General features: G+C 46.7%; 1 protein-coding gene across 1 annotated transcript in view; it reads right to left on the reverse strand.

The window, feature by feature from the left end:
- Window positions 1–1,306: 1,306 nt before the first annotated feature.
- Window positions 1,307–21,315, reverse strand: part of ADGRE1 (adhesion G protein-coupled receptor E1) — a 45,405-nt gene continuing 25,396 nt past the window's right edge. The window contains exons 11-21 of the mRNA XM_014530262.1: window positions 20,734–20,822; window positions 17,861–17,944; window positions 16,325–16,502; window positions 14,333–14,452; window positions 12,791–12,990; window positions 11,975–12,145; window positions 9,839–10,033; window positions 8,392–8,541; window positions 6,751–6,836; window positions 1,458–1,587; window positions 1,307–1,374 (exon numbers count right to left, since the gene is read on the reverse strand). Coding sequence (XP_014385748.1) covers window positions 1,476–1,587; window positions 6,751–6,836; window positions 8,392–8,541; window positions 9,839–10,033; window positions 11,975–12,145; window positions 12,791–12,990; window positions 14,333–14,452; window positions 16,325–16,502; window positions 17,861–17,944; window positions 20,734–20,822 — 1,385 coding nt within the window. The 3' untranslated portion in view covers window positions 1,307–1,374; window positions 1,458–1,475. The remainder of the gene's footprint in view (window positions 1,375–1,457; window positions 1,588–6,750; window positions 6,837–8,391; window positions 8,542–9,838; window positions 10,034–11,974; window positions 12,146–12,790; window positions 12,991–14,332; window positions 14,453–16,324; window positions 16,503–17,860; window positions 17,945–20,733; window positions 20,823–21,315) is intronic.

Consider the following 21,315-nt stretch of genomic DNA (forward strand, 5'->3'; position numbering starts at 1 on the left):
CATGCAGCTCTTTGGCCCCTTGAGTGTGGCTCTTCCACAAAATACCAACTTCTGTGCATGGGCCACGAAGTTTCAATCGCACTGTACGTGCGCGCCCGCACGTGGTATTTTGTAGTTTGCCGACCACTGCTCTGGAGGAATACAGCTACAAGAATTCCCAAGATTGAGACTGGTCAAATATGAGCTCATAACTAACAATGACAAGTGACACAAGGAAACAAGCCACCAGGAGTGAGAAAGATCATCTTGTAAGACTGTAGAATCCGGGTGGAGTCAAGGAGGCAAGAGATGGTTGTTGCTCAGCCTCCCTCGGATCCCGGGATTGCAGGATTGCCGGGGATGTGGGGAAGGAAATTGTGGGGGAGGGGGGTGTTGGGCTAAGGTTACAAAGTTTCACTGATGCAAGGTGAGGAATTGCCCAGATCTAATCTACAGCATGGTGACTATAGTTAACAATATTGTGTTATATTCCTAGAATTTACTGAAAGGGTAGGTCTTAAATGTTCTTACCTGCTATTTTCAACAACATGGGTAGATCTTGAGGGTTATTAGGCTAATGAAATAAGTCACGTGGAAAAGAACAAATGCCTATGATTTTACTCATCCTATATAATAAAGAGCTAATATGCTAATTAGATCAAACAGTAGAACAACCATCCGGACAACCTTCCGGATGAAGCCGGGGCTGCAAGGGCTGAGCCACTTGCATGAATTTTGTGCATTGGGCCTCTAGTAGGTAGAACATAAAACAAGAGTAACCAACCAGCAAAACAAAACAAAAACAAACTCTATGATAACAGAACGGTAGTTACCAGAGGGTAAGAAGGGTGGGAGGGAGAGCAAATTGGGTAAAGGGGGACAAATCCATGGTAATGAAAAGAAACTAGACTTTTGGTGGTGAGCATGCAATAGAGTACACCAAATGTCAGGTTATAATAATACACCTGAAATTTACATATAGAACAACCAATGTGAGGGCAACAAATTTAACTTAAAAAAGGGAAAAAATGGTAACTATGTGAGGTGATAGAAATGTTAATTACCTTGATGGAGGTGATCATTTTACAAGATATACATAAGTCAAAATTTCAAGTTGTTCACCGTAAACTTATAGTTTTTATGCCAATTATACTTCAATAAAGCTGAGAAAAACCTTCGACCTTTTCTTTCATTCAACACCTGTGCTCAGAAGAGATTAAGAGACCCATTTTACTGAAACGCAAAGGACAAAGAAGACTGTGGTCCCTCCCAGGGGATTGGCATGCTGCATTAAAAAAAAAAGAAATCACGAGTCGAAGATATTACATTCCAACTTGGAAATCTCAAGAATCAAGGATCAGAAGGGAGAGGAATATGTGACCTCAGCTCTGCAACCTCCACTGGCACTCCCTGACCCCTTGGTTCAGGTCCCTCCTCCAGAACCCACAGCACCAAGCACGTGACCTCAGCTCTGCAACCTCCACTGGCCCCTCGGTTCAGGTCCCTCCTCCAGAACCCACAGCACCAAGCAATTTGCTTACCAGTATGATTGTGCAAACCGGCCCCAGGAAACTCCAGATAAACCCTGTCTCGGTATTCAACCAGCAGCTGTGGAGAGAAACAGGAGGAGGAATCAGTGCTTTCGTCAGTCTTGCCCTTCAAGTTAATTACTCCAGCCCCGCCGAGTGCAGAAAATTGGGAGGTGAGACGGAGATTAAAAAGTATCTCATGATGGGGCAGGTGGCATTTCAGTTTTCTTTGGACTCTAGCAAGTCCTCTTTCTGACCTTCTTCCTGACTAAATGTTCCTGAAATGTTCACCTCGTGCCGTGGGGAGAGGCCATTCTCATTGCGTAACCTTTGTCATCCCTTTCCCCTCTTTTCAGGACTCTCCATGGCGCACCTTGTCATTCAAATGTCAGCTCAAACATCACCTCCTCTGAGAAGCCACTCCTGACTATTCCTTACTAAGTACACTGTCCCTACTCCTGGTCCCGCTCTGGCAAAGCTTGCTGCCTTTTTTTATGGCATCTACTAGTATTTGGATCATAAGATCATGTTCAGCTTGTTGACTGGCCAATTGCCCGTCTTCCCCTACTAGACCATGAGCTGCTTGAGAAGTTAGACCTTGAATGTTTGTTCATCTCTGAATACCCAGAGCTGCTATGGACACGGCATTCCATAACTATTTGTTGAAGGAAAGGATCTTGCCATTTGCAGCAACACGGATGAAACCTGAGGGCATTATACTAAGTGAGATAAGTCAGAGAAAGATGAATGATGTCACTTATATGTGGAATCTTAAGGGGGAAAAAACAAGAGATGAAACCTGAGGGCATTATATTAAGTGAGATAAGTCAGTCAGAGAAAGATTAATGACGTCACTTATATGTGGAATCTTAAGGGGGAAAAAACAAGCTCACAGATACAGAGAACAGTAGATGGTTGCCAGAGGGTGGGGATAGGAGAAATGGGTGAAGGAGGTCAAAAGAGGCAAGCTTTCAGTTATAAAATTAACTAGTCCTGGGATGTAGTGTATAGCATGGTGACTGTAGTTCATAATGTTGTCTATTTTAAAGTTGCTAGAAAAGTACCTGTTAAAAGTTCTCCTCACAAGTAAAAAGTGTGTAACTGTGTGAGGGGATGGGTGTTAACTAGATTACTGTGGTAATCATTTCATAATATATAGAAATCTTTTATCTCTATGCTGTCTTTATTAAATATGCACCTCCACAGTCAAAACATAAACCACGCGTTACAACATGAGAGCATACTACGCTTTTCTGGTTTACAAATGACATCTACACATTCTCCGGAAACATACTGACATGATACTCCAAATGTATGCTGGATTTCCAAAACCCACCCACTTCCAGTGTGTATACCACATGCATATGTTGGATTGCATCCTGTGCTGTAATGACGGGCAGTCTAGTTCCTGGAATCCAGGGAAATCTGGCCTATTTAGGCAATTGACTGCTATGACCACTGGCAAATATAAGACTTTCAGGTTACTTGGGGTTGTATGAGCTGTAAGAGAACATTCCATTTTGTTCACAGTGATCCATATGGGGTATGACAGATAATTAGGGAATCAGAGTTTATAATATACTTCTATTAGATAAAGCCCTTTTAATCACTTCCTTCGATCTCCTGAATTACTCCATAGTAGCTATAATTGTTTTATGATTTCCTCTGAATGGTCAATTAGCAGTGATACGCCTGTCTCCCTTTCCCCCTAGCAATAGCACAAACACAGTCATTCAATTAAATTGATCTTTCCTTTTGAAACTCTACAGAGAGATTGGAGGATGTGAGACTGTCGCATCCTCAGCAGTTTTGGTGGTTGACTGGCTTTAGTCTTGGACAAAGTGGGGACGGACGGTCTCCTTTGCTCTTTCATCTCCCTGTGCTCTGCAAAGCTAACTCTTCACAGAAAGCCTGGGGAGTGCCAAGTAGCTTTTGATGAATGCAAGGTTGGCCTTACTAAATATGTGTATGGCTTTTCCTGCTATGAACTGGTCACTGTATAACTGCGTGCAGTGAACGGACAACTGTGTGGACCGGTAGAGGTCACGCAAAGATTCGAAACCTTTCCATTTTCCGAGATAATTGCTTATGCCTCCCGTGGCTGCGTATGGAGTTCTCTGTTGAGTTTAATAGTACAGAGGAATAGCTTGGCTTTCTGTGGCGGATTATGCTGCTCTTTATAAGCGCATTTACGAAGGTATGGCCCAGGCTATGAGGAGATGGACAGATTCTTTCTGGAACAAAATAAGCACATTTACGAAGGTATGGCCCGGGCTATGAGGAGATGGACAGATTCTTTCTGGAACAAAAACATCCATCATTCAAAATTATTATCTATATGTAAAAACTGTGCATGGTTTTATTTGATTCTGGCTGAGGTTTTTAATGTCCTTCTTGGAGATTCCAGTGAGAATTGCACTTAAGTAGTAGAGGAAGGGAATATGCTTGCTCTCTCCTGCTCTTATGAAAAAACAACAACAACAACATCTCTATGAGAAAAACAAGTGTGGTGTTTGTCCCAGACTGCTTTTTCTTGACTTCATGTTCTTTGTCTTCATGGGTTGTAAAGTAAGAAAAGCAGGGAACTAAAAAAAGGGTTATGTGGCCACAGGAATCTTAACAAAACGCCAACCTAGTGATAGGACACGGGCACTTTGTTGGAGGGCAGGTTTTCTATGGCTCTAAACTTGGTCTCCTCCAAAAGCAGGGAACTAAAAAAAGGGTTATGTGGTCATAGGAATCTTAACAAAATGCCAACCTATGATAGGACACGGGACTTTGTTAGAGGGCAGGTTTTCTATGGCTCTAAACTTGGTCTCCTCAAACAATAGAGCTCTACCGCCCTGGTAGTCAAGTTTCACAGCCACATGGTCTTTCCTGGCACTGAGTCTCCAGTAGCAGAATAATAAAGGCAGGAAAATGTTTGCAACCTGAGAAGAGGCCGTCCACACCCTGTCAGGAACGACCACTTACGCAAATACTGGCTATTTCCCTATTGGTGCTGCTTCTCTGCCTGCCGGCCTCAGGGCATCAGACTAAAAGCGCTGGAGGCTGTTCTCCTGGGAGCAGCCCCCAACCAACGGCTGATGGGAGGGAGTTGGTGGGTAAATATGCCACCTCCCTCACCCTCGGGTGGGATAACGGTGGTGCACACCCTGCATGGTCTCCTCTTGGTACCTTTGGTATTAAACCCGGTGACCCACAGCAGGACCTGCTCCTGAATTCACTCTGTGTGCGCTCCTTCTCCTCCCGGTCTCACTTCCCCACCCCCTTCCTAGTGCTTCCTGAGATCATCTCAAATCCTTGTCAATGACTCCTTCCTTCCCCAAACTTTCCCAGACCACCTACAGGTGTTGTCCAAATTCCATGCCCACCCCAGTCTCCCCCAGCCTTCTCCCAGCCCAGTCCACCTGTTCTTCAAACACACCTCAAGCTCTCCCCCGTGGGCAAACTTTCGTCCTCATCCATGTTGCTACCCCCTTTCCTCTTTGCTGCGTACCTTCCAGCGGAGCTTTTAAGACCCAGATCCTGCCTCCTCCAGGAAGCCTTCCCTGAACTTTCCAGCTTTCAGATGCCATCAGCCTCTGGTCTGTGCCGGGGCTTATCCTACCTCCACCAGCAGGAGGCACTTCCTCCTGGCAGCCTTGCATGGTCACCATCTCCTGACAGAACAGTCAGGCCTGCACTCAGCTTGGACACTTCCTAGTTATGTGACCCGGGCAATTTCTGCAACTGTCCTGAGCCCCGCTTTCCTCTGCAGCTATCACTTATTAAGCTGTTACTCTATGTGTGTGTGGTCTCGGGCTGCCATGCACAGCAGCACAGGTACGATGTATCCTGTACATGATGGAGACGCTTAGATTTAACACGGGATGTTTGTTGGGAAGCACCAGAGGTAATAGAATCGTAAAGCTGATAGGGTTTAGGCTATGATGGGTGCTCACTGAGTATGAATTCCTTTTCCTCACCCCTTATCCTATGACCTCACCTGAAGTAGAAACCAGGCAGGGAGGAAACCCGGATCACTGAACCCCCCAAACACGGCTCAGCAGAGCGCCTACAGCACGGGGTGATAAGCAGAGACCCCGGGATTGGAAAGACCCAGATCCAGGTCCTCACATGCCCCCCTCTCACTGTCCTGGGGGGGAAGGTTTTCTGAGTGCATGTCCTCGTCTGTAAATTAAAGGAGCAGCACTGCCCAGGGCCTGTCGGAGAACTAAAGGGAATAACACGGCGAGTTACCATCTCTGCCCTGTCCACCTACGCCTTGTCCTAGAATTCACCTGATTTTTTCCTCAAAGTGGACTCAGTCTTTTACTTACACAAATCGTGTCTGTGAAATCATGAGTTTGGTATTCTGGCCATTTTTTTTCTAATTACCTACAAAATAAATACTTTTTAAAATGAGTACTTACCAGCATCCTGCCTAAAATGACCTCGCATAGAAATGTGGTAAACACACCTCAGTTAAAACAGACACCATCGTAACAGTGATGCTAACCGTGACATGAATAATGCTTGACTCTGTGCCAGACCCTGTATTAGGTGTTTTGCAGATAATAACTCGTTTAACCCTCGCAGCAGCACCATGATGTCAGCACTGCTATTCGCCCCCACTGTACAGGTGAGGACATGGAGGCACCACTAGGAGGCAGTGGAGCCAAAACTCAAACCCAAGAAGAAGCTTGGCAGAGTCCATGATTTTAAAACTGTACAACCACGCCCTGACTGGGTGGCTCCGTTGGTTGGAGCATCATCCCATACACCAAAAGGCTGCAGGTTCGATTCCAGGTCAGGGCACATCCCTAGCTTGTGGGTTCGATCCCTGGTCAGGGCGTGTATGGGAGGCAATTGATTGCTATTTCTCTCTCACATCAATGTTTCTCTCTCTCTCTCTCTCTCTCTCTCTCTCTCTCTCTCTCTCTCTCTTGCCCTTTTCCTTTCTCTCTAAAATCAATTAAAAAAAATATCCTCAGGTTAGAATTAAAACAAAACTGTACAGTCAAGTCCACTGTTCACATCACTGCCATTTACCTAGACTCCAGCGCTAACAGGAGCTCCTGGATTCGTGCCTGCGCAACCTGTGCTGCTGTACACGGCAACCAGAGAGCATCGCTGTACAAAAAGTGCACTGAACAGTAGCCATGCTCCTGATCATGTCCTTGCTCTTCTTGTGGTTCATGTCATTATCACCATGAACCCTGGCAGCAGGGCCTTCAGGGAGGGGGGGGATGCCACTTACCGATTATGCATCCCGTAGCCCTGCGGCTGCACGCTGGCCGAGACAACCACCACCAGCCCTGGGAGCCCGTAGCCAAAGGCACAGAGATACTGCATCTTGACACTTATTAAGCTGTTACTCTATGTGTGTGTGGTCTCGGGCTGCCATGCACAGCAGCACAGGTACGATGTATCCTGTACATGATGGAGACGCTTAGATTTAACACGGGATGTTTGTTGGGAAGCACCAGAGGTAATAGGGTAGCAAAGCTGATGGGGTTTAGGCTATGATGGGTGCTCACTGAGTACGAATTCCTTTTCCTCACACCTTTTCCTATTACCTCACCTGAAGTAGAAACCAGGCAGGGAGGAAACCCGGATCACTGAACCCCCCAAACACTGCTCAGCAGAGCGCCTACAGCATGGGATGATAAGCAGAGACCCTGGGATTGGAAAGACCCAGATCCAGGTCCTCACATGCCCCCCTCTCACTGTCCTGGGGGGGAAGGTTTTCTGAGTGCATGTCCTCGTCTGTAAATTAAAGGAGCAGCACTGCCCAGGGCCTGTCGGAGAACTAAAGGAAATAACACGGCGAGTTACCGTCTCTGCCCTGTCCACCTACGCCTTGTCCTAGAATTCACCTGATTTTTTTCCTCAAAGTGGACTCCGTCTTTTACTTACACAAATTGTGTCTGTGAAATCATGAGTTTGGTATTCTGGCCATTTTTTTTCCTAATTACCTACAAAATAAATACTATTTAAAAGGAGTACTTACCAGCATACTGCCTAAAATGATCTCGCATAGAAACGTGGCAAACACACCTCACTTAAAACAGACAATATCATAACAGTGATGCTAACCGCGACATGAATAATGCTTGACTCTGTGCCAGACCCTGTATTAGGTGTTTTGCAGATAATAACTCATTTAACCCTCGCAGCAGCACCATGATGTCAGCACTGCTATTCGCCCCCACTGTACAGGTGAGGACATGGAGGCACCACTAGGAGGCAGTGGAGCCAAAACTCAAACCCAAGAAGGTTGGCTCCAGAGTCCATGATTTTAAAACTGTACAACCACGCCCTGATCGGTGGCTCTGTTGGTTGGAGCATCATCCCATACACCAAAAGGCTGCAGGTTCGATCCCAGGTCAGGACACATCCCTAGCTTGTGGGTTCGATCCCTGGTCGGGGCGTGTATGGGAGGTAATTGATTGCTCTCTCTCTCTCTCTCACATCAATGTTTCTCTCTCTCTCTCTCCCCCACCCTCTTCCTCTCTCTCTAAAATCAATTTAAAAAAATATCCTCAGGTTAGAATTAAAACAAAACTGTACAGTCAAGTCCACTGTTCACATCACCGCCATTTACCTAGACTCCAGCGCTAACAGGAGCTCCTGGATTCGTGCCTGCGCAACCTGTGCTGCTGTACACGGCAACCAGAGAGCATCGCTGTACAAAAAGTGCACTGAACAGTAGCCATGCTCCTGATCATGTCCTTGCTCTTCTTGTGGTTCATGTCATTATCACCATGAACCCTGGCAGCAGGGCCTTCAGGGAGGGGGGGGATGCCACTTACCGATTATGCATCCCGTAGCCCTGCGGCTGCACGCTGGCCGAGACAACCACCACCAGCCCTGGGAGCCCGTAGCCAAAGGCACAGAGATACTGCATCTTGACATTGCGGGAGTTGAAGTAATTCACCACCTTCAGGTTCCTGACCATGAGGAACAGCATCACGGCCTCCACCAGCATCCAGAAGAAGCAGGCGAGGAAAAGGTAGTGCAGGAAGCCCGCGATGATGGCGCAGCCTATCTGAGAGGAGAAGCGTGTGCTCTCAGGACTCCCCGCCCCTCCCAAGGGCCGGGTTCAGAGGACGAGGGCAGGAGAGGGACCACTTTACGGGCATTCCCCAAACATGACTCATTCATTCATTCCTTCATTCATTCATTCCACAAATATTTATGAGTCTCCATCATGGGCTGTGCCCTCCCTGCGGGAGGGTGACCACTCATCCTGGTTTGCCTGGGACTGAGTTTTCCCAGGACATGTGACTGTCGAGGCTAACCCTGGGAGCATTTGGGGTAAAAATGGGTAGATGATCACCCTACTTTAGGGAATGACTAAAGATATGGGGGTGGGGGGGGGGAGGTTCACGAACTGCAGCCACTGGACTGGCTGCCTGTTTTATAAATAACGTTTCATGGGCACACAGCCACACCCATGTATGTATCCTCTGTGGCTGTTTTCAGACCAAAACAGCAGATTTGAGTAGTTGCAGCAGAAATTGTAGGATCTGTAAGGCCGACTGTATCCTATCTGGGTCTTTATAGAAGCTTGCCCAATGCTGGCCTCATGATGGGAGTGGGGTGCAACTACCAGCATTTAGTTCCCGAAGGGACTGGGCAGCCAAACATCCCGCAGGGAGAGGGGTAGCTCTGCACAAAGAATGGTCCATAGTGCTGCTTTGGGGAAAACTCCGAGAGCCTCCTTTGTTTCGGGCACAGTTCTGGGGGTCAACGGGCCCAAGTTCTTGCTCTCACAGGGCACACAGTCTACTGGCAAAAGTAGATACACAATAAAATGATAAATAATCAATATGGTTTCAAGTAAGAGCTGGGAAGGAATGCAACATGGAGTGGTAAGCTGAGTTTCCCAGCTGTAGCCGTATTGACAGCTGTAATGCTGTTGCCAGGTTATTTTCTGTCTTGGGGGGCGCTGTCCTGTGCGTGGCAGCCTCCCTGGCCTCAGCCCACGAGATGCCAGCGGTACCCTCTCTCAGTGGTGACAGCCAATAATGTCTCCAGATAGTGCTAAGTGTCCTCCAAGGGGGCAGAATCATCCCAGGCGAGAACCGATGGTTTAAAGAGTAAGAGGAGGGACCGTCCGCCACAATATATAATATGGTCAGGGAGATGATTTTAAACTGAGACCAATTATAAGAAGGAGTCAACCAGATGAGGTACTGGAGGATGAGTACTATGAAGAGGGCATAGCATGTGCAAAGGTCCTGAGGCAGGAACTACTATAGAGGGAGTTGGGTATGGATGAGCAGAGGCAGATGCGGAGATCATGGGGCTGGAGGGGGGGCCCAGCCTGAGGGATATGAGACCTGGTTGTTGGTCTTGTCTACACCGGTGAGGAAGAGAAACTTGGCCAAGAAGAGGCACACGCAGAGGTGCAGGTGGAGGTAGGTGTTGCGGTTGCGGATGGCACGACACAGCAGGAAAGTGGCGATGGCCAAGAGGAGACACACCAGGGAGATGATCATGCCCATGAGGCTAATGACGTACAAGGAGAAGTCCATCTGTCAGGAAAAAGATACCCCACTCAAACAGAGAAACATGCTCCTGGGCAGGAAAAGGAATGATACAGACTCCTGACTTGGGCAGAAAGAGCTTGGGGAACTTTTCTTCCTCTGACATCAGAGTAAACTAGCTATTGTCCATCGTCATTCTTTGGCATCTATAAGCATCCATCAGCACCCATTCCCACCCTGTCCCATACCCCACCCACATATTACTAGGGCAGGTTGTCTACAAACTACACTTCCCAGAATCTCTTGGGGCTAAAGTCCTGGATGTCAATCAGGTTCTCCCATGCGATGCCTGCATGGAAGTCTGCGAAGACAGATACAAGCTTTCTGCAGTCAGGAGTGAGCTGTGGCTGGACACCACATTCCAACTGTCCAGTTTTTAATTCCAATGGATGGGGCGGCCTGACAGCAGCCATTTTTATCTTCTGATTGCAGCGGCAGAGGGGTGATCCCAAAGCCAAAATCCAAGTGGCAGCTCCCTGACTTCAACTGCTCCATCCCTTCCGGGGAGCACCCAGGTCCCTGTGTTCAATCCCCTCCTGCTTGAAATACCTAGAGGGGTTCCTACTTCCTGCACTGAACCAGGACTGATGCATACATGTTCAGAGATGCCAGCTTCCGGGAGTGGAAATGACAAGCTGCGTCCTTCCCATTAACCATTATTCATCAACCATTTTAGACTAATTTTAAACTTATTTGAGTGTCCTCTGTGTATCAAAGATGTGTAACGGTGTGCCAGGCACCACCTCATGAGCTCCTCTTGACAACATGGTGACCCCGTAGCTAAGAAAATGGTCTACAATTCTGCTGGTTTCTAGTTGTATGAGCTTGAACAAGACACTTAATTGCTCTGTGCCTTAGTTTCTTCATCTGTTCAAAAGGGGATACTAATAGTAAGTACCTTATAGCAGTGGTCGGCAAACTGCGGCCCCTTGAGTGTGGCTCTTCCACAAAATACCACGTGCGGGCACGCACGTACAGTGCGATTGAAACTTCGTGGCCAACTCAAGGGGCCAAAGAGCCGCATGTGGCTCGCGCGCCGCAGTTTGCCGACCACTGCCTTATAGGATTGCTTTAAGATTTTAGAAGCATTCAGTGAAAATACTGCAATTACTCACAACTGTGCCACAAGCATATGACGTGCTGTGGAAGTGTTAGCTGTCATCATTTTTTTCTTATTCTCAATTTTGAGATGAAAGAACTGGGTTCAGGCTCAGAGAGGCTAAGTGATTTGCCCAAGGAAACACAGCCAGGACGTGATACAGACAGGACTTAAAACTAGGTCTGTCTTGCTTGGGATCTGATTCTCTTAAGTCCTATGCATTATATTTCTCTAAATAGCATTCAAGGCCCTCCTGGCAGAAAATTGAACCTCAGATCTGGCATGATAGGCAAGGATACTCACCACAGCACTAAGGAGGTTGTCTTTCCTCTGTATCAAATCTACCCATTCACCAAGTCTCATTACATACTCTATTTCCTTCCTGATCGATCACCAGCTCTCACTGATACATCTGAAGTCCCACAGCCTCTTACACCATTTGCATAATTTAGTGGAAAGAGACCTCTGGATCCAAATTGTCCTGAGTTCAAATCCCACCTCTACCAATTACAAGCTTCATGACTAGGCAGACTACTGAGCCTCAGTCTCCCATCCTATAAAATGGGTCTAAAACTAACAAGTTAAAACAAAGGGTCCAGTACATAGTAGGTGCTCATTAAATGGAATCTGTGATTGGTATTGTGCCTGCACCTATTTAGGGTCATTTCTCATTTGATATATGAATGTCATGGCTTCCCAAGCAGACCACGAATTCCCTCTGTCCCCACGACTCACTCACATAACACACACCATGAGGGGCACACACAGATGCTTAGTCAATGTTTCCCAATCAGGAGCAGGGAACCAGAGCACCAAGTGTCAGCACTGACCGTGAGCTCCCCGGAAGCCATGATGATGGCCAGGTTCGCCAGTCGATTACAGCTGCAGACGGTATACATCTCTGAAGCTTCAAGGACCACACAGCCAGATGGTGTCCACCTACCGCTCCCCACGTCTGTGCTCCAGGAAACACAGATGGGCCTCTCAAACTTCTGCTTTGGCTGAAAATGCAAAGGTTCTTGGTCACCTGAGAGCCCCTCTTGAATGGATTCAATGTGATCACTTAAGAGTCATTTGGGGCAAGAAGATGCAGGGATGTTATGTAGGGAATGCTGATATTTCAAAGTGCAGTGATGAAAAGCAATGTCTTGGGTGCCAGACCTGTCTCTACCTCTGGCTTGGTCATAGCTAATGTAAATAAAGTCCACGTGTATGTTCTTGCGTCAATGTTACATCATCTGAACTAAATGTCACTCGTTGAGGAAAGGAAGAACACCTCATAGAAAGAGAAGAGCTCTGCCCTGGCCTGGCGGCTCAGTTGATTGGAGCATCATCCTGCACACTAAAAGGTTTCGGGTTCGATTCCTGGTCGGGGCACATACCTAAGTTTTGGGTTTGATCCCTGGTCAGGGCATGTTATGGGAGGCAACTGATTGATATTCCTCTCTCACCTTTATCTCTCTCTCTCTTTCTCCCATTTCCTCTTTCTCTAAAATCCTCCGGTGAAGATTTAGAAACAAAAAGAAGTTAGAAGGGCTCATTCTTCGAGAATGGGCTGGCGTTGCTAGTCATTGGGTTCCAATGAGAAATGAGAGTCAAGCCTGTCAATGGGTAGGTGGGGCCCCAGTGAGGACCTCTTCACAAACCTCGATGTTCTCCAGGGTGTAGATGACTGGGTCAGAGAACCCATCTTTCTTCTCCCCCGTCATGATGCCCCCTATGATGCGAGAATTCATCTTCAGCTTCCTCTTGGAGTTGGTCAAGGGGGTCTGAGGGTCTTGGAAGAAGCTCTCATCGATCACAGACTCCATACCCGCAAAGGAGACAAAAGCCACGCCAGTGGTTCCTGCAAGTCCCCCAAGGGCAAAAAAATAAAAAATAAAAAGGAATCGTTTGCTCAGTACGTATCACAGATGGCCCGACACATGTATGCTTTAGTACCCTGTACATCTCTGCACCGTCACTGGCCTGCTCTGAGGATTGACACACCAGTGGATTTCCAGGTGACTCTCAGCAGAACCATAAAAAAAAAAAAAATCCCGAGGAGCTATCACCTGGAGAAATTTACAAAATAAATTTGAATTTGTACTTTTAAGAGACAGTTTGACTCAGCAGTGGGAACTAACGTCCCCGCCCACATTTTTGGTTATTCTCATTCAGTCTCTTGGGTGGTCTCAATGTTGATGGTCTCCAGGGATGTGTCCTAGGCCTGCCCCCTATGCCCTTCAGAGAGCAATACTAGTAGATCAGGGGGTGGCTAAGCCAACTGAGCCATTGCTCGGGGGATTTTTGTTGTTTTTCCTAAATAAAAGTTGTTTGCAACAGAGCCACGCGCATTCCTTTACGTGTTGTCTATGAATGCCTTTGCACTATGACGGCAGAGTTGTGTCCTAGGCCTGCCCCCTATGCCCTTCAGAGAGCAATACTAGTAGATCAGGGGGTGGCTGACAATGGCCAACAAGCCAATCGAGCCATTGCTTGGGTTTTGTTTTTCCTAAATAAAAGTTGTATTGCAACAGAGCCACACGCATTCCTTTACGTATTGTCTATGAATGCCTTTGCACTATGACGGCAGAGTTGAGTAATTGGGACAGAGATTGTAGTGCCCTCAACGCCTAGAACAATTACCAACCAGCCCTCTACAGGGAAAGCTTGCCAACACCGATACAAATTGGCACTGTCACTGGAAGTACAGTAGGAGCCACATGTGTGATTTTAAATTTTCTAGTGGTGACATTTTAGAAAAGGGAAAAAAGAGGTGAAATGAATTATAATAATTTTTAACGCACATGCAAAACAACATTTCGACATGCAATCAATATAAACAACTATTAATAAGATATTTCACATCCTTTTCTTTCTTTTTTTTCACCACGCTTTTGGAATTGGCATGTATTTCACATGTACAGCTCTGCCACATTCCAAGTGCTCAGTGACCAGATGTGGCCAGTAGCTGCTGCACTGGAGACGGAAGCTCTCGATACTGCAGTCTCGTGAGAGTATTTATTTAATGTCTGATCTCCCTAGCAGATAGAAAGCTCCCTGAGGCCACAGACTGTTTCTACCTCCACCATCAGGGGTCCCTCACTGCCTGGAACAGGTCTTGGCACGTAGGAGGTGATCAACTCATATTTGCTGATTGAACGCACCCAAACCACCCTCCTTGACTCTCATGAGCAGGTCTGTACCTATGGATTCAGATTCTTCAATTGTGGAACAGCCGATCTTCATCTCATCCCCTTTGGCTTTCAAGTTAAAGGTCACATTCTCTTCAGCGCATTCTTCCTTGATAACTTTGCTCTCAATATCTAAAAGGAGAAAGGGAGGCTTTGCATGACATCACCCAGAAAGTGGGTCGAGTTGGGTTTCGGACACAGGTTCGCATCCCTGGTTGCAAGCCAAGGAAAGAACAGAAAGGCCAGGTGGTCCTGGGCTCGCACTACAGCCCCTTCATGAACAACAGGTGTGTGGGAGCAGCAAACAGGAGGAGCCCAGTCGGAGCTCTAGGAGCAAGCTCTCACATCGGAGGGGATGCATCGGGGAAAGACGGACTTAAGTCAACAGTGAAGAAGACTACAGTATTGAGACAGTGTTGCTACTCCAAATTTAGACAGGTTTTCCAAAGCCAAAGAGAACAGGAAGGGACTGGGATAAGCCCAGCCGGTGGACAAGGGCTCAGTTCTGCAGTCAGATAACGCGAACTGGGAGGCCCTGCTTTGCTGCTCACCAGCCGTGTAAACCTGAGCAAGGTCTTAACCTCTCTGAACCTCAGGTTTCTTACCTGGACCATGGCCATAAGTACAGGACTCTTCATGAAAACACAATACATAATGGAACCAGAGGAACCCTTTTAAAATATAAGCAATGCCATGCCTGTTCCCAATTCTGCCCCCCAGCTTACTTCAAATAAAATCCTGTGTCCCTACATTTATCTACAAAACCTGCCTCTCCCTTTTCTGACTCCTCCTGCAGCTTTTACTGTCCTCTCCTCCACATCAGCCACGCTGGCCTTCTTAGCGCTCCCTGAACTCGCCAAGTATTCCCACATTTGCTTTCTCCAAATATAGGTGTCCCCAAAAATGTATACACACACTTTGAATAATTATAAAGGCAGTGTTGTTGATTAAATATTTAATTTTCAAAAAACTGAGCCACCAGAGGTTAAAGTGTGCATACATTTTTAGGATACCCCATATTTACGTGGCTCCCTTCCCTCAGGTCTCCACCCCAGTGAGACTTCCCCTAACCACACTGTGTAAGACAGCAACACTCTCCCTCATCCTGACCCTTTCTAGCTTCCTTATCCTGCTGTGTTTTTTCTCTATAGCACTAGTTCTATCTGGTATACAGATGTCTGTTTGTCTGACTCAACTCACTAAAATATAAGATTCATGAGGCCAGTCTTGTTCACTACTGGTAGCAGTCCACCAAATACTCTATTTCCACATCTTGACCTCCCAGGCACCTATCAGGATAGAAAATCAGAAGGTTGTGTGACTGACCCTAGAAAGAGTACCATGAGTGGGGTACTGCCATAAAAGGTCTACAGCACTCAGGATTCCCAAGGGGTCACAGATCACATATGTTCAGGGTGTATCAGTCAGGAGAGGATCACTTAGGCCTCAGTAACAAACAACCCCAAATCTTAGTGGATTAAAAATAACAATAATTTCCCATCAGTGCATTGACTTGGGATGGTGCTCTGTTTTGTCCTTACACTGAGACCTGCACAGATGGAAAAACTGTGATCTGAAACATGACCTGTCGGTAGGGCAGAGGGAAAGAAAGCTCTGGAAGGTCTCACACTGGCAACTATTCCATTCACAATCCATTGATCAGGACTAGTCACAAAACCCCACCTAACTCCAAGCCAGGAAGGACCGTCCTACCCATTTGAACATAGCAAGTGACTATCCTCCCTTAACACCTGGCATAGGGCAGGCACTTTGCAATTGCTTATTGAGTGAATTAATGACACACTCCAAACGCAGTGCCTGGCAACACACACACAGCGCCCAGCACTCAGTCCATGAGAAGTGTTGATAATATGATTAGAGTTCTTTGCTATGAGTTCACAGGTTTGAGACAGTTGGGAACATGGCATATGGAGAATCACATCGCCGAAGTCCCTCCTCAAAACCAGCACCAGGTGTGACCTTGCCATGAAGGATATGTCCTACCCAAGTGCTCCGTCCGAACAGTCTGACTGCCGTTCGTTGAGGGTTTCAGAAAAGCTGCCAAAGCGGTGCTTTCCACACTCTCCAGTAAGACAGTGGCCAGCGTGGATGTCTCATCTTTGGTGAAGTTGGACCACGTGGATGTTTGTTCGAGCACAGAGGCAAAGCTCTCAGCTGTACTCTGCAAGGAAAGGGGTGTTTGCTTGCTTTTTCTCATCATCTCTCTCCTCTCTCTGTCTCTCAGGGTCTCTGTCTCTCTGTCTCTCTGTGTGTCTCTTCTCTCTGTCTCTCTCATCCATGAAATAGCAACTGCCCTCTCTCATCAAGAGAGTGTTTTCCAGCCCTAGCCTGTTTTGCTCAGTGGTGAGAGCATTGGCTGGTGGACTAAAGGGTCCCAGGTTCAATTCCAGTCAAGGGCACATACCTCGATTACAGGCTTGATCCCCGGCCCAGTTGGGGCAAGTGGGAAGCAACCAATTGATGAGTCTCCCACACATGTATGTTTCTCTCTCACATCGATGTTTCTTTCTCTCTGTATCTCCCCCTCTCTTTCATTCTCTCTAAAAATCAATGGGAAAGTATCCTCGAATGAGAATTAACAAAAATAAAATAAATTTTAAAGAGTAATCCAATCCCCTATTTTAAAAAAATAGATGAGTGGATAAACAAGCTATGGCCCAGCCATACAGGGGAATATTACTCAGCCATGAAAAGGAGTGAGGCACTGACACTCACTGCAGCATGGCTGGACCTTGAACACAGGATGCTCAGTGAGAGAAGCCCGACACAAAAGGCCACACAGTGTGTGCTTCCATTTATGTGACATGTCCAGAGCAGGCACATCCACAGGGACAGGAAGTAGATGAGTGGTTGCTGGGTTGCGGGGGCGGGGTGGAATGAGGAGAGATGCTTATGCAGTTTCCTTTTGGATGGTAAGGATGTTCTAGATGTTCTAGAACTATAGTAGAACTACCTTTGGGATGTTTGCTCAACCATGTGAATGTGCTAAATGTCACTAATAGTTCCCCCCAAAAGGGCATGGAGCTATCGATAAACACAACATTAACAACTCTCAAAGGTACTGTGCTAAGTGAAAAAAGCCAGACACAAAGGGCTGCATATGCGTGACCCCATTTACATGATGTTTTAAAAAGATAAAACTATAATGACAGAACAGATCAGGGATTTTTCTAGCCTAGTGGTAGACAGAGTATGCAACTATAAAGGGGAAGCCCAAGGAAGTCTGGGGGTGGGGGTAGGGGTACGGGGTGAGGAATTAGAAGTGTTTTGTGTTCTGATTGTAGTGGTACCTACACCCATCTACTCAGGTAATGATAAAACATGTAAAATTGTCCAGAAAGGGGCAATTCTGCTGTATGTTAACTTTCATTACTTTGTTCTGTTTTTCCCTCTATGTTAACTTTTCAAACCTCACAACTTTCATAAATTAAATGTGAACTCACAGCTCAATTATAAAGAGGACTTTCTGCACCCCTGAGAGATTCAAACCATGAAACACAATGACAAAGGCGTCATTACCTTCAGAGAAACGGCAGTGGTTTTATTTGCACAGGTCTCATCCAGAACGCTGAAGGTGGCATTCATGAGTGCACAAAACGAAACCTGTGCCAGAGGGAAGAGCATTTGTGAGCACTGATCTGTCCCTCCCCCACTCATTCAAGGTACAGACTGGGCCACCACGTCCACTGCATGGGGTGGTCCTCGGTCCCTGAGGTGTCATGAGTCTCTAGAATCCTCAGGAAAATACAAACTCACCATATGATCTGAACTGGAGCCACAGCACTTTTCTCTTCCATGAATAAAACATCAGACACACATAAAAGCAGAACTACATAGTGGGGTGAAAAGATGGGGAGATGTGTGAAAAAAATCAGTGGCTAAATGGAGTATTACTCAGCCATAAAAGGGGGTGAAGCTCTGACACTCGCTACAACATGGATGGATCTTGAACACATGATGCTCAGAGAGAGAAGCCAGACCCAAAAGGCCACACAGTGTGTGATTCCATGTATGTGACATGTCCAGCACAGGCACATCGATGGAGAAAGAAAGTAGCTTAGTGTTAGGGCTGAGGTTAGGGCAGAGGAAGGGACAAAGGGAGAGGCAGGAACTGCTGGTTTTGGCGTAGCCTTTTCCCTGGTTTCACCAGAACTGCATCAGGCCGTCTGTCTTGTTCCCTTGTTACTAAATCATGACACCTCTGTTCACCTGGGACACAGATGAGCCCCTTATACTTAGATTTACTCTTTGGGGTGCAGATGCCCTTGAGTCTCCTTCTGAGTTACAGGGCAGACTTGATCTCGGCCCTGTTCCGTTTCAACGAACTCTGCCATGAATTCCCCACATCGGTCACCTTGCCCAATTAACGGACTTAAAAGGGAAAATCAAGGACCATCCTTTGGGGGCTGCCTGCAAAGGATGATGGTTCCTACTGGCAGTGAATACAGCTCTGTGGGCCCCTCAAACACCTGGCCACCGAGAGCCTGGCTCATTCTTACTTCCTGCAACAAATCTTGAGGTTCCTCAGTGGACTTCCAGGGACTGGCTTGTCCCGGTAGGTCTCCCTCACTTGGCTCGGGCCCCGCATCCCACTGGTATCCAACCCATTAAAAAATGATCTCCCTGGGCCTGTGCCTGCAGAATATGCCTTAGAGTCGGGGGACTGGTGATATCTACTCATTTTTTCTCCTTCAGTCCAGGAGAGAGAGAGCCCATCAGCCTGTGACCCAAAACTTCACCATCCACGTTGAAAGGCTTTCTCGTGACTTTTGTTGAAATTTAGCCACAATATCTAGCAATTCAACTAGTGAGTATTCTCTGATTGTTAAGCATTTTCTGGCCCATTGTGGTAAGGGCTATCCTTACACAAGGGGCCAGATAATGCTCAGCAAGCCACAGCTCCAGCCCAGCCAGTGTCTGCAAGGGTCCCTGTACTCACAAGGTGGCCACAAGCACCCAGCACGGGGGCTACCCCTCCCCACACAGAGGCCAAGGGCCAACCCAGGATGGCCCCCAGGAAGCTGCTTTCCCCTTTCCCATGGCCCCGGTCTCCTGGCTGGCTCGCCATTTCTTGGGAAAATTTCCCGAGAAAGTAGTCCAAGAGGCTGACAACTCCAGCATGACGTCAGGAGTTTACCAGGGGAACTATGGACAGAAGCAGCACCTGTGGGCGGCGGCAAGCTGGCTGATCTCAGCAAAGAGAAGGGAAGGAATTTGATACATCAGCCTCCAAGAACAACAGTGGCTCCTAGCCAGTGGTTTGTGCTGGTTAAGGCCATTTAATCCACAGCAGAAAACAACTTAATGGGCCCTCTTCTCTATGCAAGAACATTCCAGGATGAATTGGTGGTCAGCTTGCTTCATTAGATAGCAACTGTCATATTAAGTACCGGGAATCATTTTGCCTAACAATTGTAGACTTTAAAATGGTTTAAATGTTGAATCTTATGTGTGTTTTTACCACAATTAAACAAACAAACAAACGAACAAACAAACAAAAAACAGTGGTCCAAAGTGCATGGGAATCCTAAGTTAATGTCCAAGCTCGGATTTAAGATAGTTACCTCAATCCCTGAAAATGCTTATGAAGGCTTGAGCCACTACAATGACAATGACTTCATTAGAGAGCCACGACGTCCACATTCCTCTTTAGCTGGCCTAGGGGCTGTGTCACACCCATCTTCTGTCACACACATGCAACCCCAACACCCTTACTGGTCATGAGTCCCCCCAACATCTTTTCTTCTTTTAGTAAAAGAATCTCCCCAAGTTTTAAATAAGCAAGTGCCCTCCCTCCTAGACTTTCCTTTTGGCTCTGTGGCCAAGTGACTAATGTCTGGCCAATGAGGTACAAGCAGAGGTGATACTGCATCATAGTCTTAAAGGAAAGGATAGTGCCTTTCACTTTCCGTTCTCCCCTGCCCACCAGCTGGAATGCAGACGTGATGGCAGGGGCTGCAGCAGCCATCTTGGACCACAGCGAGGGAGTCTTGTATTAATGATGGCAGAGCATTATGGAGCCATATCAGCACTCAGCAGCTTACACTCAGACTGTTATAAAGAAAGAAACAAACTGCTGTCTGTTTGGGGGCACAGCTATTTTTACCTTTGTTAAAGGTGCAAACAATATCCTACTTAATTGACTCCCAGGAAAACTCGGTTGGTTGGACTTCATCCCATGCATCAAAAGGTTGCCAGTTTGATTCTCGGTCAAGGCACATGACCAGGTTGTGGGCTCGATGCCCAGTGGGCGTGCAGGAGGCAACTGATCGGTGTTACGCTTCATTTCCATGCTTGTCTCCCTCTCCCTCTCCCTTCCTCTCTTTCTAAGAATCAATTAAAAAATCTTAAAAAAACAAACAAAAATAAAAAACACCTTCAAAAATACTTACATCCTCAGGCTCCACTGCTGTTTCCACTTGGCATAGCAGGACCTGTTTATTGTTGGGGATCACATCTTCTTTACACTTGAAGGGAACTCCTAGGAATGAAACAAAAGCAACCAAATCAGACTTAACCACAGCAAGATATGACTGAAGCAAGTCTGATTACGTCATGCCCTGCTGAAAGTCCATCCACTGCCATATTATACAACAGTGGAAACAAGCAAACTATACACCACCATATCAGAGACTCTGAGATGTTTTATAAAGCTCCAAAACCAACAAATCTAAGCAAGGCATTGTTTAGGAATATATACAAGGGAATAAATCTTTATTTAAGTAGGGTAATTATGAACACAAGTTCAAAGGGATTCCCTCTGGGGCAGAGACAGGGATGTGGAATGGGGAAGAAGCAAGGACATCAATGATATTCTACTTATGTTGACAATGGCCTCTGATAGAGTCATTTTATTACTGTACTTCATTGCTTCCATGTAAGTTACTTATATTTCTAACATCCCAAAGAATCCAGCATTTAACATTTTTAAACCTCTTCTGGTTTCCCGTTGTTCTTGGCAAAGAAGACTGCAA

This window comes from Myotis brandtii, unplaced genomic scaffold (genome assembly GCF_000412655.1).
Source record: "Myotis brandtii unplaced genomic scaffold, ASM41265v1 scaffold729, whole genome shotgun sequence".
Classification (NCBI taxonomy): Eukaryota; Metazoa; Chordata; class Mammalia; order Chiroptera; family Vespertilionidae; genus Myotis; species Myotis brandtii.